This window comes from Mustela nivalis, assembly GCF_964662115.1.
Source record: "Mustela nivalis genome assembly, chromosome: 15".
Taxonomy (NCBI): domain Eukaryota; kingdom Metazoa; phylum Chordata; class Mammalia; order Carnivora; family Mustelidae; genus Mustela; species Mustela nivalis.
This window is the reverse complement of record NC_139034.1, coordinates 73,405,157-73,425,481: the sequence shown is the minus strand read 5'-3', so window position 1 is coordinate 73,425,481 and position 20,325 is coordinate 73,405,157. Positions and strand designations below refer to the sequence as shown.

General features: G+C 37.5%; 1 protein-coding gene across 2 annotated transcripts in view; it reads right to left on the bottom strand.

The window, feature by feature from the left end:
- Positions 1-20,325, bottom strand: part of GPC6 (glypican 6) — a 1,096,805-nt gene that overhangs the window by 531,381 nt on the left and 545,099 nt on the right. For both annotated transcript variants that reach the window (XM_082700679.1, XM_082700680.1), the window contains exon 3: positions 4,621-5,012. In XM_082700679.1, coding sequence (XP_082556805.1) covers positions 4,621-5,012 — 392 coding nt within the window. The remainder of the gene's footprint in view (positions 1-4,620; positions 5,013-20,325) is intronic.

Sequence of the window (20,325 nt, the reverse complement as noted above, 5' to 3'; positions counted from 1 at the left end):
ATACATAGACAGACAGGCAGAAAAAAAGATCTATGGCAGTCTTTAGCAATAGTGTAAGTTCTCTGGATCTCAGCTCTATTATCGACCGCACTGTCTGGAATGAATCATTGAAAAGACTTGCATGGTTGATGTAGTTGTATTGACATAATTTACAATGTTTACTCATAGAACTCACTTTTATTAAAGCAGAAAGATAGGAAAGTCGTGTCTTCTTTGTTTAAATGGCATCAGGACAGATCCGTGAAGACACAAGAGTCATTTCTCTATTTGCCTTCATGATAAATAGTTGAAGCTTGGTCTAAGTAGACAACCTGTTAACACCTCTTCAGGCAGGCCTCTGTCTGTGGGCTTCACAGAATCTGACAAGCTGCCATCCATGTTTCCTGTCACGAATGGGTGTATTTAAATATAAGGGCATGAGAGTGGTGTTTTCAGAAAGGGACAAAGCTAAAGAATAGTCCAAATGCTTTCTCTCCAGGCTACAACATTATCAAAATTTGCTTTTTATCTTCCTTTAAGGGCTTCACCTTCCATGCCTACCTAGTATCATTCAGCACAATATGGGGCATGGAAAGTCAATGCTTAAAAAGTCAGGAACAGCAGTAAACCTGATAAACTAAAGAGGGTAACTCGGGGACTTGATCATATCTAAGCTAATTAAGGAAATCAGAGAGGGACAATGGCAAAGTCCTTCCCCACTCCAATCTTTTTCATTAAAATGGTTTTAAATCCACTCTCCACCCACACATAGCCTAGAGCTTAAGACAGTATGTTATCAATAATCTTAGAAACCCCTGTCCTTCATATATAAAATCCTTCATATATAAAATCTCCAAACCTAACCCCAAAGGTAATGACCATCTGATGTTTGTGTTTACAGCTTAAAAATTTTATCTCACATATATTTTATTCCTAAATACTGCATTGCTTCATTTTATATAGTATTGGAACTTTATATATATTGTATGCTTTGGTGATTTTCTTCTCTCAAAATGAGGTTCCGTGATTCATCCACAAGTGTGGCTATAGTTCACTTATTTTCATTGCCACATAGGATTTCATGGTGTAAAGGATTCATGATGGACACAGATGGGACGTTTGTGATCTTTTCACTTTTCATGTTATTGCAAACAGTGCTGCTGTTAACATGAATTTACATATTTACCTGTACATGGATGTACATGCCTACTTGATCCCTTCCAGGGGTAGAACTGGAGTTTTGGAATATGCACTTTTCAATGGTAAGGTATTTTTTAATTGCTGTCCAAAGTGAACATGTCCACTTATACGTCCACCAATAAAGTATGCAAGATACCAAATCTCCTTATTTTGTCGACCCTTGGCACTAGATAAAAATAGTCATTGAAAGAGAAAACGAATCCTGGCTAGCTGACCACAGATGCTCACTCCAGAATCGTTCAATACTTCTAAGAACCAGATCTCCATCGCTTCTCAGCCTTTTGACTAAGATCAAGTGTAGAACCAGATCTCCAGTTACAGTTATTTAAAATTAACTAGCTCCATTCAGTACCTAGAAGAAGACAAGGCTTTTATCTATAAGATGGCAAAGAAGAAATTTAAAAAAATAACTGTGTTGATACCTACAAAATATTCCTCCATTTTTCTGGTAAGAAAATTCCCTATAATATCATGTCAGATATTTGTGTCAAATGGCTGCGTTATGCCAAAGAGATAAACTTCCCAGTCAAAACAATTAATTAGAAGCTATTAATGACATCTTCCCCAAGATTTAGGAAGCCACTGAAAGAGAGACGAGAAACAGAAAGGAAAAAAAAAAGTATTCTCCAAATCAAGATGCAGGAGATAACCTGGTTTGTTGATTTCCATTCTACCTTGAATTCCTTCCCTCTTCTGCAATCATTTCATCAACTTTAAATCACTCAAGTAATGGACCACAGGGAGGTTTCCAATTTATGAACAGCTTATATCTCCAACGCCATTCTTCCTTCTCTGTTTAATTTATTTAGCCCTGTAATATTTTATTCTTATTACAAAAAAAAAATACTTTGGGTGCTGAAAATTATCAGCACACCAATAATCCTAGTAGATCTATTTCTGGTTTACTCAGCTACTGAACATCTGGTAATCATTAGGAGAGAAAGTTCATTGGTAAAAATGTGTAAATCCTTGAGTCACAAGGTATTTTCTTTTCTTTCTTTTTTTTTTTTTTTTAAAGATTTTATTTACTTATCTGACAGAGAGGGAGAGAGAACACAAGCAGGGGGAACAGGAGAGGGAGAAAAACAGGTTCTCCATGGAACGGGGACCCCGATGCAGGACTCGATCCCAGGACCCTGAGATCATGACCTGAGCCAAAGGCTCAGGTACCTGAGCCACTCAGGTACCTCCATAAAGTATTTTAGAAAAAAAAGATGCTCAGCTTCTTTTAAACTGCATATCTCTATCTGTATCTCTCTCTCTTTCTCTCTATTTTTCTACCAGAAGGTAGTGCGCAAATGTTAGCCCAAGATTTATGATTTGCCTAGATTAGGGCTCATGAAACTCAGGCCAGACAAGGCAATGTCTGCACAGAACAGTCAACATTCCATGGTCACAGGACCACAAACGACATCACAAACCCACAGCAGTTGCTCGCCAAATGGATGTTGCCTATACAAGGATCAGGAGAAGCATGAGCTCAGTGTTTCTTCTCATCATGTCCAGAAAAAAAATGCAAAGCCATACTCTACTGGTGGTTGCTCCATGATGTCAACTTCCAGGCAAGAAAGACTAGTGGATTAGATTTTCATCAACAAAGACCTCAGACTGAGATAGGGAATGATAAAAGGGAGGGAGGCATCTCTGGGCAAGTGTTAATGCTACCTTCTGAGAATTGGCAGTGGCTCTCCCAAGACTTTTTAGATACTTTGCTAGAAAACACTCTCTTATTGTACCAGAACATCCCCGGGCCAAAATATTTGCATATAATTATTATTCCCACTCAGCCAGAATCCAAGTAAACAATCAAGGATGTTGCATTGCATACATCAGTCCATGCTTTGAATTTCTTACCTTGTGTTGTTTTAAAAGCTGGTTGTGTGCTTCATTCTTCAACAATAGCAAAGACTTAAATTTGAAGCCCCTATAACTAAAGTTATCTTTATTTTTAAATTTTTTTTCAAAAAACCTATCTGTTCAAGAATATATGGGGTATATGTTTATTTTTTATACTTTTCTATATTTTAGACTTTCTCAACTGATATTTCCTCTTGCTATTCCACCTGGCTAATTCCTTATTAATCTACTTTTGGGGCTCTAGTTCCTTTACCGCTAGAATATTGTTGATTTTCAGTTGAAAAAAAAAAAACATTGTTTTTATATCAGTATCACATGCCCTTAATATTATTAAATCCCATGTGACTATCATTTTTAGAAATTTCTTGAAAATAGTCTTTCCCTATGCCCACATCAACTGCGTATGGACATGTAATTTAAAAATGGATTGCTATGAAATTTATAAATAGTGCCATGGAGAAACACTTTTGAAGGGGATACACAGTCTTCATGCAAGATGTAAATACTGAGGTCTTCAAAGTGGAGAAAAAGAAACATGGTAGCATGGAACCCATAGCTATGAGAAGTGTGTGGCTCTTTGCCATAGCCCTGCAATAAGAAAGTAGTTTTGGGAATTAATCTTTGTACAAATATGACCTTTTTAGGTGACATAATACCAGATTACTGTTATGTATTGTTTTTACTTTACCTCTTAGAGTAATCACCTTCCAGTTTATTTGTGGGGCTGACCTCATAAATGGGCAAGCCCATCTCCTAAGGACAGTTGAATGTCAAGGAAGAATTTAAACAAAGGCAAATATCCTAAACACAGGAAACAGTCAATGTTTAAAGAAAGCAGTGGAGAAAGACCCCTTGCATTAAAGGTTTAGAGATATCCTCAAGGAAAGGCATGATGGGTATTAGTCATTTATCTTGCTTATAAGCCCAATGTAGTATGTGGCATTGAATTACAAAGCTAAAGGATAACAAAAGGAATTCTCCGCAGGAATCTGTACTTTGTATTCCTTATTCCTCCCTAATCCAGTTGCACAGGTGTTAGCAAAGGGATCTTCCTCCACTACTAAGGAATTTGGCCACTTTCATAAGAGTGATAAAGAAGAAGAAATGCTAGGAGCTGCTGTTCCGAACAGCAGCTTGTCTCTACTTGCAGACCTCATGAAGTCTGTCGCCTTGTGACCTCCTCAAGGATTAGAACCTCCGGATGGACTGTTTCACGACTATTTATCATTCTGAAAACTCTGATCACAAGTGCCAAGGGGTCCTGGTTACAAGACACCTGTTTCCACATCATTTCCGATAAAAGCTTCTCGGCTATATCGCTGGTGAATGCTGACATTATATTCTAAACATGGAATGGACTGAAATCCTGACTTCTCTCACACAAAGTAAGAAAAGAAAAAAAAAAAAAACCCTAAACCAGAATTAAACCTTGACCTTTATCTGATTTCTCTAAGAGCAAGCAAGGTCTGCTGTAAGAAAGAACTTTCACCTTGAAATTTTTTTTTTTTTTTTTTTTTGAACGGTTGTTTTAAAAACAGAGCAGAAGAGGAAGACCAATTAGAAAGACGGCAGATTTTCAATTACCTTGGAAACTCGGTTTGCAACTTCTCTGCCCACAGTGAGCCCCTGGACAAAAGTCCGGGCAGCAATGAAGGCGCGGGTGACCTGAATTTTCAGTTTCCGGGGTACATCTCCGAAGGGCTTCAGCTGGTCTGTGTACTTGCTCACACATTCCAAGTAGTCCTCGCTGAAGTGATACTGTGGGTTGATGAGCTGGAACATCCGTTCCAGGAGCCGAGCCCAGAAGTCATTGAGCATCTCCTCCAGATTTACATTGCCCCCGGTATAGTATCTTTTCAGCTCCGTGAAAAGGTCCTGGAACACTTCTGAATTCTGCATGTACAGCATTCCGTAGGTCCGTACAAACATATCGTTCAGTGACTTTTCTGCATTCTCCAGGAGCTCTCGGAAAAATTCTGGGAAGAAAACAAGGAAAACCCATCGTTAGGAATGGGTGAGAACTGGAATGGCCCATGCATCTACTTAGCTTAGAAACAACAGTTTCTAAAGGACCTTTTCAAACAAATATATATCCTGTGGATAAGATATCAATGAACAGGTGACAGTATTTTACACAAGACTTGCCCTAGATCTATGATCTTCTATGAGTCAAAGAAAACTGAAGACATGATATATGCTTGAGAGAACGTCCATTAACATTAGGAGTATACCATTCACTACTCCTCCAAAGTAGTTGCTTCTTTTTTCATTTATTGTGAAATTTTAGGAAATCTTAATTTGATATAAACTCAAATCAAAATATTTTGCAAAGTATTGTCATTAACATAATAACAAATGCATACTGATACAAAACTTTTGCTCCGACCTATTTACCAATCAGTTCTAATACCAAATTCAATTAAATTGCTGTTATTTGGACTAGTTCATAAATGGGATATTTAAATTAGTGTAATATTTTGGACTCTTTGTAGTTGCTATATATAGCAATCAATTATCAGTGTTCAGAGATTCATAATGCAATTAAATTCACTTAATACCAAAGCTCTAATGAACATAATTTAGTTTGCCATAATGAATCAGAAAGTTATGAAGTACTTTGCATTGTCATTATAAATATAAACTATCATTTTATAGAGTTTGAATAAAATATAGGCAATTGGGCTTCCTGCCTAAAAAGTTCTAACTGAAAAAGAGTACACCAAGAAATGAATTCTGCTATCACGCAGGACTTGAATATTAGTGGGCTCACTTATAGGATGAAAGAAATTAGAAAATTTTTTTAGGATTTTATTTAGTTTTTTGACAGAGAGAGAGAGAGATCACAAGTAGGCAGAGAGGCAGGCAGAGAGAGAGGGGGTGAAGCAGGCTCCCTGCTGAGCAGAGAGCCTGATGCGGAGCCCGATCCCAAAACCTTGGATCATGACCTGAGCCAAAGGCAGAGGCTTTAACCCACTGAGCCACCCAGGCGCCCAAGAAATTAGAAATTAATGTCACTGGGTACTGTTAGCCTCTATGGGCCTCACATGAGGCCCCCTGAGACATACTTCATGTATGTAAGGACACCTATCCATTTGCACAAATGAACTTCGGGAAGGAAGCTCAAGTCTTATCCCATTTGGAGAATGTGATTTGAGGTGGGGAAGAGGCTAAGACAAGATAATGCGTCTGAGTTTATAAATTCAAGTTCCCAACATTAGAGTGATCCTGTTTGACCTCTCATAGTTCTCTCCGTTCTCTGATACCATGTCCTCTCTCAGCTAATGTAAGGACAAATCAAGTACAGCACACCTCAAAGAGTCCCAGTAGGAATACCAACAAAAACAAGCAAACAAACAAGTTATTTCTTTTTTTTCTGGAACCCTGGAGGGTTTTCTCCTGAGACACAGAAGGAAAGAAGCCATGAATCTCTCTACAGATTCCTTGGAAGTTAACATCTTATTTCTGCTTTATTAGAAGACCCTGAGTTAGCCACTTTGGTTCTGAAAAATGTAATGTTGAACCACTGTTCTGATCATTAGATGGTGCCTGGAACAATAATAGGATTATTTTATAGTTGTTTTCAAATGAGACCAAAGCATCAAACCTTAAAAAGGACTCTATTCACATGTTTACCTTTTTACTATGAAAGAATATACTTTCCTAAATATAGAAATTTTGTTGCTATAGTGGCAGCAAAAATTGAGGGATTTCCTAGGTCATGGTTTACAAACCCTGTGTGATCTTATCCAAGCCACCAAATATTTCTTATCCTAATTTTTCCCCAAATGTGAAATCAGGATAAACATTATTAAGCCTCCCTAATCTTCAAGGATTCAGTAAGGAAAATCGGCGCTGGTGCAACAAGAGTAAATTTTTCAAAATTTTCAAAGGATCAATTAATCAAAATATTTCTGTATGTTCTATGTCCATGTTATGCAATCAAGAACATTTCATAATTTTTCAGAAATATTAGTTACCTAGTTTGTCCTAAAATGGAAAGGATACTAAATGATCAATATTAATACTAAAGTATAAAAATACCATATTCAAATCTTTCATTCTTGAAACCAAGAATGGAAATAGCTTGGCCTTGTTGATAGAGGAGCCAGGTGAAAGGTGTTATAGATTGTGAACGAAACTAGAGAAGAATGGAAAAATCACTGAATTGAAAAATACTAATATAATGAGACTAGAAAGTGGATTCTAATCATGAGCTCGGGACAGCCTATTCATTTATCTTCTTTTTGAGGTCAATTATTTTGTTGGACTCAGGAATTAAAGCTTAATTTATTGAATACAGAGTACTGCCTTCAGCAATGAATAGTTAGTAATCAATAGTGTGGTCTGGATTTTCAAAGAGCTTAAAAAAAAAGTAAAAAAAAAAATCTTCTCACTCTCATTGCTCTGCAAAGACTGGAGGTATAAATGCTTCTCTACGAGGATGAAATTTTTATTTTTTTGCTTTTACTGAAAGTAACATTCCTTAGGCTCTTCCCCTCCTGATACAGGGAACATGAAATATTGGACTTCTGCCTGCTGTGAGGCTGAATGGTTGAAAACAGCCTACTCTCTTATTGTATCTTGTGGTTTGCTTCTGTATGCCTAAATTCATATTTATCATTGAATAATGACACCAAGTTCTCATCTATCAGTAAATAGGGCTCAAGAAACATTTCATTAGATTCTAAGCTTCAGTTCTGTCTAAGGATATGTCATTGTCTCCAAAGTTTGCTATTAGCTTCACTGGTCCTCAAAAGTCAAGTTATTATTCCTCACTCAAAATCATTATATGGTTTACTGATCTCAGAGTGAAAGTTAATATTTGGTATTGAAAGATGCTAATGTATCAGGCAATTATGACAAATGTTGCTACCTTAAGGTACATTGATCTTAGATCTTATGAAAGATAGGGATCTAAGGTACTGAGGCAAAACTAATGCCCTCCAAAAATAAGTACCCTCATTTCATTTTTAGCCTGCCTATAGATTTAGACTTCCACCTTTTGAAGGTTGACTCTGAACAAAGTATTTTATGCTTGGATGAAAATTGTCTCTCAGCAAACCAAACAAGATGGAGATTGGGAAGACAGTTATCAGACCCACTTTGCTGATGAAGTATTATGCCCATACAGCACAGAGAACGAAATTGAAGCGCAATGTAGGGAAAAACGATCTCAATCCAACCTTCATTTAATCGGGGAGGGCAAACTGCACACTGGGTAAAGCCTTCAGTCAACAAAAACTTTCATCTGCAAGAAACAGATTGGCAGGAAAAAAATGTTTTTGATTTTTTTCTCTTCCCCATTCACAAAATATACATCAAAGGTTGTTGCTTAGGGCTCCGTTCTGCTTCATAGATGCACAAAAGCACTTTTTCCAGCCAGCATTAGCCTCTGGAAGATTTTATTCATCTAGAGGGGAGATCTGGGTGCAGACAGCTGTTTGCTGCGGGGCAGATTGCTTCAAGTGGGGGAACAATCTTGAAGATAAAAACCACCACTGTTCCAAAGGCAAACAAGAAAGTCTGCACGCTGCCTGATCCCTTGCAGAAGCCTCTTAAGGGGCAAAATTCAACTCCGAGGAGCCAAAAGTCGCCCTGAGGACATCCGAGAAAGGCTTCAAATGAAGCCTCCCAACAAATGCATCAAGATGTAAGGTGTGTGCAGGGCGGAGGGAGGAGCTAGCAGGAGAGGAAAGGCAGATCAGAGGCTCTCGAAGCATCCAAGTCCAAGGAAATGGCATAAAGGTTTTCCCAATCGAGCTGGAAATGTCTCATTGATACAGGCAGACAGTGCATGGAGACGGGATTACACTCTGTATGGCATTTACCTAGAGACTGGAGCATTCTCCTACTCTCCTGTTCTCCAAAACACTTCTCACTGAAAGTTTGTTTGCAATGAATGCTTCAAGATGGTGGTATAAACTCGTGTGATCACAGAACACAATGAGTCTGAGAAGCTTTGGTCTCCGGTCATTGGCAACTGTATCTGTATACTCGGTAACTGATAGTACTTGTCCTGTCGGGGGGGAAACAGGTATCCTAAATTTGCTTCTTTAAACCCACATATTCGTGTTGAGTGTCTTTCTCTCCTAATCTCTTCTTTTCTACCCTCGCCTCCACTAAAGCGTGTTGAATCAGTTCAACTAGCGCAACTGAATGAACCAGTCCAAGGTCTGGGTAAGGAAAGACCCAGAAGAGCTGTCATGGAGGGAAACATGGTTGGGAAAGTTGATGTCCAGTAAGGGTTATGGGTTATGATTCACAGACACAATAAAGCTATGACCCTGCCCAGCCCCCACGTCTTTTTCAAGGACAAGTCAATAGGGCTGTCCTTTTTCATGCTGCATATGCCTATCAGTGTTCAGGAACATCTAATGAGATGATTTCTCCTTTCAAAAGTCTCCTTGCTTACACAATGACCAGATAGGATGACCAGGAAAATGCTGAGTTAATGAGGAACATTCATGGAAGAAGAATCATAATGACTTTACTCTCTTTTATGCTTTAACTTCGAGGGTGAGAACACAAAGTCCCTGAATGGCCTGTCTCTTCACACTCCAGAGATGTGCGACCCTATGAGAAGAGGTAAACACTGAGGCTGCTCATAGAGACAACAGGAAGTGTCACCCTTGACACACTCTAGCCTATGAGGCATGGACACTCGGATGTGGTTCCCTATAGCAGGGGTCTCAGCCTCAGCACTGTTGACATTGTGAGCTGGACGAGATTGGTTGTTGTGGGTCTGCCCTGTGCCCTGTAGCATATCCAACAGCATCCTTTGCCTCTCTCTACTTGCAGCCAATAACACATCCCTCCCGGAGCACCGACAAGCAAACACATCTCCAGACATTAGCAAACGTTCCTTGGGGAGACAAAATCACTCTTAATCCTCCCACAAGAGTTATCCTCCTACTGAGAAATTCCAGAGGTCTAAAAATAGGATATCAAAACATTCAGAGAAAAACCCAGAACATTTATAGAGACAGCCCGCAATTCATTTTTGAGATAAATTCGAGGAGCTGTGCTCTCACTGAAAGGAACTGAAACATACATTATACTCATGGGTAAGATTGTTGGTGGCTAATATTACCGATTCCATGTCTGGCGCCTGTTACGTGGTGGGGCTTTAGAAAGTGGGACTAGTGATGGAGGAACATGAGCGTGCAGTGAAGTGAATCTTGACTCTACCTGGTCTGGACTCTTCTTAGAGAATGGTAAGTTCATGGGCCCAACTTAGAAGGAGAGAGAGAGGCTATAGCTCATGGTAGAGCAGAACATAACTGATATAGCATCTTGGCATCCTCCAAACTCTTGTATAGTAATACAGACATAAACATTCACATTATTCCATGCTCCAAGTTCCTGTGCATCTATACCTAGAAGGCCTCGTGGCTCCTGTCCAAAAATATGTTCGTTATCAAGACTGCCTTACCAGATGCTCACTTCCTCTCTGACACAGCTCTCTGTCCCAAGCCATGCTTTGCTTGGCCTCATCACTACCTCTCCTGCTGCTGGCCCTGCTGGGCCTTGACCTCATAGCCTGTGATCTCGCCAAGCTGATTGCATTCAAGTTCACTTGCATACTTCACCCAAGCAATGCCCTGCATACTATGTTTTGAATGAACTCCCAAGCTGCTTTTGAATTTATAATAGATATCCTGTTATATTGTCTTAGCAGTTTTCCCAAATATCAGTTGTGTTTTTCTGTAAGAAATGGCAACCCTCAGTATACATTTTTAAAAATTTGAGGTTGAAATTAAATCAAATTATTTTTAAAATAGCGATTCATTAAAAAAGAGGCTGTTATGAGACAGTGCTGTAAGCAAAAATTCTTTTATGATTTATGACTTCTTTATCTTGTAATTCATACTTTCTCTTGCTATGATTGTGTATATATGTTTCTATAAATTTATTATATTATAATAAGCTTTATGAATTACTCAGTTCATCAAAGGAATTAATAGGCTATACAATTTCAAAGTGATTCTAATGATAGTAATCTATACCTTTCCTGTTTGAGGGATTATTTAACCAAATTTCTTTCAGATAAGTAAGAGCTCCCCACCCCCATCACAAACTCTTTTAAAATGCAGTCAATATGGCAACATAGTATCTTCATTATTTCCATTTGCTTCTGTTGCAGTTTTGGAGGAAAGTCAAGATACCAAACCTTAAATGAAGAGGACAAATGGATTTGAAAATATTAAATTACCACCATGGTAATTTCAAACATAGCGAGAGACAGGCTGAAACAGTTGCCTGATGTATAATCAGCATCATACACTATATAAGAAATGGTGTTACAGACTTTACACATACTTTACGCAAATCAGGTATTAGTATATCTAGATTACAGATGAGGAGACTGAGACTCAGAAACAAGTTGTCCTAGACCATGCAACTAACATGAACCCAGAGCTCACACTGTTAGGAGAAAGGATGAATTCTAAGAAAGTGCAGGACAATGGGGTGGCTTTGTAGTTTTTCATAAGTCAAACTTTTACACTGTGATTTGAATGATTAATGGGAAGTATAATGAACTCCAAAGACAATGGATAAAACCATATATAAATAAAAATTGCAAAATGCACTCTAAAGTCACATTTAAGTTATTTATTACAAATAATTTTCATGTGTGATTACTTTTTCCACGAATGCTAATTAGTTCATGTATGTAACTGAGAATGGAGGACAAACTCACATGCCCAGGATTGCTCGATCTTTCCTGAAAGGGGCAGCAGCTTCCACTATAAGAAACCACTCACAGATCCTGGGATTATAGCTACCAGCCACAGGACAGTGGCACACAAAAGGAGGCTAAAATTATTTGACTCAATATGTCTCATTTTTTATATATGCATATGTAATTTTATCATATGTGTACATTATCAATAAGCATATATATCCAGGAACACATTCACCTAAACATTTAAATGTTTGAATAAAATTAAATAAAATGCCAATGTTAACACAGAAGAATCAGCAACAGACACTTTATGTGGCTCAAAATACTCCCAAATATTTAATAACCATGCTTTTACAGAAAAATTTTGCCAATCCCTGGCATAAAAGGTCAAAATCGTAAGTGAAATGTTTGGAGATACATTAATTCAACAAAATGTTTTATGCAGTTCAATTTCTTGTAGGTAGGAAGACAATTTATTAGTCTGTTATCTCTAAGTAGTAGAATAAAATTTCCTTTTCCCCATTATTTATTTTGCTTTAAATTCAATTAGGCAACACATAGGACATCACTAGTGTCAGACGCAGTGTTCAACAATTCATCCATTATTTTTATCTTATATGTTAAAGTTTTGACAGCCCTGCAGCCCATTCATCTCTTTATATTTCCTTACAAGGTAACTCAAATCCAAAAGTAAATTCTTAAATCACTTTAATGATTTAGAGGATTGAGGTGATTTCAGTGATTTCAAAGTAGACACCCCTAAATTTTTCTAATGTTGTGGTTTAATGAGCCCCTGGACATTTTCACGAGGAGAAAATTCCACAGTAAATCTGGCAGATAAGGTAGACAGTATAAAATGAAAAAGGAAAAGGAAAAAAAAAACAATAAAATTATAAAGAAAATTTCATAATTTTCCTTCTTAACTTTCTCTTCATGGTAATTACTAAAAATGGAAATTTAAACTATCTTTTAACATTTTACAAGGCCCTATAACGAAATACAACGCTCACCATAAATCTAGAACAATTATTTTCAGAAAACAATAAAACTGCTATCAAAAATATCACAATACATAATTCAAAAATTGCTCACTATGTTAATCTAAAGGTTATTTTTATTATATTACTCCCACTGTGTGTTGGAAACTCTTATAAATTAGACTTTAAGGAAGTGAAAACATAAGGGGTCTAGGGAAATACTCGTAACCAATCAATCAAGAAAACCGAGGATATAACAATGTCTTTTGAAATGCATTCTTCAGGTCAATTGGACATTACCACTTTATGTATTTCCAGTGCATCTAATGTAATCAACTAGACTATTCCATTAAGAAAATTTTAATGAAAAGTCATCATGAGTGTTTGTTAAAAATAATCAATACCCTGCAAAGTCCTTCCATTTAATACCATTAAATTAAGTCACCTGAAGAGAATAAATTCCAGGAGACTTTTCAGATTCAGGGGTGTAATTCAGTTTCAAAAAGGAAAGTTCCTTGGAAAGCAGCCCCTATGTATTTGATTGATATTGGAAAATTTGAAGCAATAAGGCAGTTTACAGAAATTGTTGGCTTGAATGCACATTTCCCAAGGTTAAACTTTTTTTTTTCCCCCTATACTTAGTGATCCTTTACACATTAGATTGATAAATGCTTTATTTCTTGGTAGGTTATTTCTCTAGAAGATATCGTTTCAAGTGAGAAAGTCTGATTAGGCCATTTACGTTCACAAGGTGGTATAGATAAACTATTAATTCTGGGAATCAGGAATTAAATTTGAAATCTGCTGATGTTTTGCTGCCAAAAGCAAACAACTGTTTGGAGCCTGCAGACGATGTTTCCAGCTCACACGAAGCAGCGCATATGAAATTAAAACCCAAGGTGCTTGTACGGTCATCACCGTACAGCTCCTTCGTCTTTGCCTGCAAACGCCTTCACGCCTTGCCCACAACCCATTTTTTCTTTTCAGAGAGGACATGACACACAGCGGTGTAACCCCTTAGGCCTCCAAATTACTGATTTTAAAATCATTTCCAACTTCGTGTTTGCCTTCACTGAAAAATAAAAGAGCACGTATTTTGTTTTGTTTTGTTTTGTTTAGGTTTCCAAATTTGGATCCTATATTTTTCCCATCACAGACCCAGTTCTTTGGGCAGCTCCCCTTCCTTCTTCACCCACCAGCTTGTGCCAGGGGTGGACAAAAATCTGCACCACCAAACCACCAGGGGTGGACTCTGGGAAGTGGGGGTCAAAGCTAACCTGTAGGTGAAAAGTCTGTGAGGGGGACATGGCGTTATTGCGCAAGAGATTCGGCAGGTGCTTAAGGAGAATAGGAAGAAGAGCCATAGGAAATGGACTTCTGATTCTCAGAGAATTCTCATAGGTGGTTCTCACCCTTGGTTGCCCATTGAAATCACGTAAAAGAATCCTGGCGGCCAGACTGCTTTCCAGACTAATGAAATCGTAAGCTCTAGGAATGGGATCCAGGTGTCAGTTTATTCTCAAACTCCCTGAGTGATCTCAATGTGCAGCTCTTCTCTTTTTTCCAGGACTTCCATTTAGTCAGTGCCTGGCAGTGGATATAGGGACAGGGAAGGAGGAATGGTGACGGGAGGAGGAGTTACATGACACGTCAGCCCTGACTCTCCTTTTCCCCTCCTTCGCTTGGGCTCCCTTTTCTCTTTTGTCACAGTAGACCACCCGCATTCTGGTGTCCGGGAGAAAGCACAGCATGGCCAACATGCAGAAAGCGTGGGAGGTGCACTCGCCACGGTCTTGGGGGATAAGACTGTGCTAGTCCCTTTCCCTTTTCCAAGTATCTCTTTTTCCTTTTCCAGCAACTAACACTCCCTCCCCCGGGCACCCCCTCTTCTTGGATAACAGGACAACGAGCTTATCCCATGATGAGCAAGGAAGGGTGCAGCCTGGGACGAGAAAGGAATAGAGTCTGATAACAAAGGAGCTAATTAAAGCCAAGGGAAAGGGAACGCCTGCCCAAGTAACTAGGCTTTGAGTACATAATGCAGATTGAAGTACATAATACAGAAGGACCACTTGAAGTATACTGGGAACAGCTGAGTTGTGAAACACAGTTAAATAGAAAATTCGTAATGAAAGTATTATAGCCAAATTTCATGTTGAATTGTTAAGTTACATCCTTTCGGGTCCATGAAAAAACTTTCAGTGCTGAAAAGATATGAGAAGTCCTGGAATAATAGTTTACTATGTTCAAGAGATGTCTAAATTAAAATAAAAGCAAAAGTCAGTACCAAGTATGAGTTTTAAAAAAACAAACTGAGTAATAATGTATTCATATATTCTGCTATATGCCACCTTTGTGTTTCGAGTTGTCTGTACCTATATTTTGTACAAGAAGAACCTCTTGTGATATATATTACTTAAATATTTATTTATTTATGTATTCATTTATTTTTAGAGAGGAAGCTCACACATACCCAAGGTGGGGGTGGGTAGGGCAGAGAGGGAGAGCGAGAATCTTAAGCAGTCTCCATGCCCAGTGTGGAGCCCAGAGCAGGGCTTGATCCCACAACCCAGAGATTATGACATGAACCGAAATCAAGAGTTGGATGCTTAAAACTGACTGAGCCACCAGGAGTACAAATTTATTATTATTATTAGGGTTTTTTTTTTTTTTTTTTTAAGGAAAAGTGAAACGCAGTATGACCCAGTAGAAAAGAACACTAACGGGCACCTGGGTGGCTCATGGGTTAAGCCTTTGCTTTCCACTCTGGTCGTGATTTCAGGGTCCTGGCATCGAGCCCCACATCGGGCTGTCTGCTCAGGAGGGAGCCTGCTTCTCCCTCTCTCTCTACCGGCCTCTCTGTCTACTTGTGATCTCTCTTTCTGTCAAATAAATAAATAAAATCTTAAAAAGAAAGAAAGAAAGAGAAAAAGAAAGAAAGAGAAAAGAACACTAATGAAATAGTTCAATTATGAAGATAAGGTTAAAAATATATGTGGACAAATATTCCTCTTATTACTTATGTTAGCAGAGAAGGGAAATAATTTAAAAATCCTTAAGGAAGGATATATTCACACTGTAAAATATTATGTTATATATATAAAATTATGTTTTTAAAATATTTAACAGCTAACACTCACTAACAAGCACTAAGTATGAGTTAGCTACTATTCCAAGGACTTCTCATCTATTAACTAATTTAATCTTAACAGCAGCTCTATGAGATAGTGATTATTATTATCATCTAACTTCCGCATTGGGGAAACGAAGGTCAAAAAAAGTTCAGTAGCTTTCAAGGCACTTAGCTAAGAGGCGATGCAGCAGGGACTGCAAAGCTAGGCAGCCTGGCTTTAGGAACAGTACTTGCAGATTCTGTGAGGAGCTTAGAGGACCCTCTCTAACAGATATAATTCAAAATTACTAATACAAAATTAGGCATAGGATCTTGAAAAGGTTATTTAAGTGAAGAGTCTTAAAACATAAACTTCACAAGATTTACAATAAATCTACTTTCAGTATACGATATGATGACCGAAAATGCTGAGATAGAAAATGATCCGAAAATAGGGATGCCTGGGTGGCTCCGTCAGTTAAGCATCTGCCTTCAGCTCAGGTCATGATACCAGGGTCCTGGGATGGAGTCCCACATGAGGCTCCCTGCTCAGTGGGGCGTCTGCTCCTCCCTCTCCCTCTGCCTGCCAACTCCCCCTGCTTGTGCTCTTTCTCTCTCACATAAATAAAATCTTAAAAAAAAGAAAGAAATTGATCCTCAAACATCTATCCAGTACAATCCCAATTTTGTTTAAAAAAAAAAAAAGAAAAGGTATATACATACTGAGAAAAATAAGAACACACATATAAAAATGGTTTTAGATGGGTAAAATGCTATGATTTGCATCTTCTTCTCTGCACAGTGCTTACTTTTCTAAAGTTTCTACAATGACTATAAATTATGTGTCAATTAAAATACAAACACAATAGGTATTATTTTAAAATAAAAAGACCTTTAAAACAGAAAAATGCTGCTTGTTGATGAGGAAAATACCTATTTAAAAATACAGACCAAATGGAAAGAACCTAGATGTCAATCAACAGATGAATGGATAAAGAAGATATGGTATACACACACACACACACACACACGCACATCTTGCAAATCTTGCCATTTGCAACGACACAGGTGGAACTACAGGGGATTATGCTAAGCGAAATAAGTCAAAAAAAGACAATTATCATATGCTGTCTCTGATATGAAGAATTTGAGAGAAAGGGCAGGGGTTCATGGGGGGAAGGGAGAGATAAAATGAAACAAGATGGGACAGGGGAGGGCGACAAACCAAGAGACTCTTAATCTCAGGAAACAAACTGAGGGCTGCTGGGGGATTGGGGCAAAGGTTAGAGTGGCTGGGTGATGGGCATTGGGGAGGGTATGTGCTATGGTGATGCTGTGCATTGTGTAAGACTGATGATTCACAGACCTGTACCCCTGGGGCAAATAGTACATTATATGTTAATAAAAAATAAATTAAAAATATGGACCAAATTTTTAATTTATTTAAAATTTATTAAAGATAAAAATAAAAATATTTAAAATTTATTAAAAATAAATTTTAAAATACGGACCAAAAAATAGTAAGAATATTGAATGAAACTAGTTTATCTAAAATTTACAAAGGGAAGTCCAAGAATTAAGACCCCCCCCCCCACCCCGCCAAAAAAAGAAGCCTGCATAGGGCAGAAAACAAACAAAAAATGTACTCAAAAGATAGACTTTGAGTCTCTTGAGTCTAAATTTAGTGAATGCATGCTAATTAGTAAGAAGGATTTAATGAATTAAAAGAGAGAGAAACAGTCTCTCAGAAGCAGCACATGTGCTGTTACATAAAGGTCCCAGTAAGGTTAGTGATTATTCACTGATAATAAGAACATTTTTTGGTAGTCAAATGAATACTTTTAAAAGTATAGAAAATTTCTTTTTCCTTCTAGACAGAAAAAGGATTTCTCAAATGGATGTACTCAGTCGCCAATAAAATTCCATTGTTCATTATCAAAGATGTCAGCCTACATTCAGGAAAAAAGAGCACCAAATTATCCTTTTAATGATTATGAAGTTTAAGTCACTTTTTTCTCTACAGAGTTTTTGGTGAGGTTTGATAATTATTAGCATGGGATGACAAACTGTGTAATTAAAAGAATGTTTTTATAAACATTTGATGACCAGAGTAATAAAAGGCGTTATGATACTATCTAACCACCTGTCATTTACCAAACGCTTGAGCCTATTGGCTAACCCTTAGAGGAGCACTGCCTCCCCAGTCATGTGTTAGGAAATCATTTTATTCCTTTAACTTGTCAAGAGGTAATGAACAGCAGCCTCATTCGGCATCATAGATGTTTAATTCAAAGGTAATTATACAGTTTGATGAGAAAAATAAATAATAGATATCCTGGTATAGGTTTATAATAAGATATACCATAGTATTGTATAAGGTATAAATGCAAATGAATTAATTAAACATTGATCTAAATTTGCTTAACATTGATTAGCTTTACTTTGCCAGTCATTCACCAGGTTCTTCTTACAGAAAAAAATATTGAACTCATTAATCTCATGCTATTTAATGGTTGTTTTACCTTCATAACATCAATCAGTTGAAATGCAACAAATGAAAACAATCATTATTGAAGACATCATAAAGTATCAATTACCGTGCTATTTTTTGTGAAATTGTACAGTGGTGCACCTTATTCTTTGGAGTGCTAAAATCAAATTAAACCCTAGATAAGGAGCAGCTTATTTAGATTCACTAGCATATGTTAAGTTTACAAGTAACTTTCATATTATTTATATTTCAGCTCCTGAATTATACAGGTCATACATAAAAGAACTCAAAAGAAGATACTCAGTTGAGTAATCTTTAAAAATTTTCATTCCTACCACAAGCATATTATTTTTGACTTCATTGGATGTTTTACAACATGTGTTCATTGTTATTAGCCATACCTTATACAGAAGTATGATATCATTCTTATTTTTATTCTGATGTATGTCATAACATCTTCCCTAAAGCAATTAGCGATGGTTTTTCAAGAAGGCATCTATTTACATATTAGAAATTGAATAATTTCTGCAAAGGGTAGTCTTAGCATAGCTCTCTTTTTAGCAGACTTAAAGGGCTCGGCAAATCTCCAACATCGCAGTCTTCTGTGTTTGGTTCGGTTTGGTATTAAATACCCTGACCTAGGACTATGTGGCTTCTGTTGTAAAGGTGACTCTCTCTGCGCCCATTTTCCCCTTCCTTTTTGAACTGCTGAGGGTCATGAATCTCCTTCCTCCAGCTCTCACTGCTGCATGCAGTTAGCACCAAGAGCAGACGCCAACCAACACTCTAATCTTGCTCTGATGGATGGAATGCTAACCTTTCACAAGATTAGAGACACAAGGTGCTCTAGAGATAATAAAATTCAAATAGGTTTATTTCAAAGGGCAACCCAATCTCGCTTTTGTTCATGGGTCACTTGGCAGATCATTTGCCAATGTAGTTTTTGTGTCTTTCCAAACTAGGTTCTGGTTCAGTGTGCCAAATATGTCAAATTAAGGGGGCCCCAAAAGCCAGTTCCAAGATAGAAACAGAGGAAGTTGGGAATAACATTATTTTAGTACATGTGATTAAAAACTCTAATTCTAATTTCCTTGCATTATACCTAAAATACTAAAAAGGATCAAGACTGACCATGCTGGCAATGCTAGTGACTTTGCATCACTGCCAGTATTGAGATCCTGGAACGTAAATTCCAAAATATTATTCAGAGATTTCCATTTCAAATAAACGCCTAATGGAAATCAAAATCAAGAGTTAAACAGATGGTGCTTTCTGAATATTATGTAGGTGTCTGTTAAACATTTTCTTAGAAATAAAAGTCAAGGAATATTAGTCAAGGAAATAAATCAAGGATAAGAACTACATAAATATGAAGAGAAGACCAGGACTAAAAATCTCTTCAAGTGCAATGCGTAATCTTCACAAAAGGCTTCAAGCATTTCTTCTGTCCACTATCTTCTTATTATTTAAAATTACATCAGCCGTGAACAAACTCAGAGTTACCTCCTGATGAGAAAATGAGTTCGGAAACCCAAGAGCCGTTTCATGTTAAGATGCTCCTAAAATGTATTACTCGCCTATAAGGATAACATTAGCAAATTACTCAAATTTAAAGAATATTGGTAATTGTATTGCATTTTATTTTATTTTATTATTTTTAAAAGACTTTTATTTATTTATTTGACAGAGACGCAGCAAGAGAGGGAACACAAGCAGGGAGAGTAAGAGAGGGAGAAGCAGGCCTCCCATGGATCAGGGAGCCCGATGTGGGGCTCCATCCCAAGACCGAGGGACCATGACCTGAGCCAAAGGCAGACAATTAACAACTGAGCCACCCAGGTGCCCCCAACATCGATAATTTTATCCCACTGCAGTGACACTGATGATACATATGTATGTCATCACTTTTATAATTAATTTTCATTCTTAAATAATTACATAGCTTGCAATGTAGCACGAAACTGTATTCATTTAGAAAAAGTTTTACAGATAAACTTTTATAAAGTAAGTAACTTACATTTTT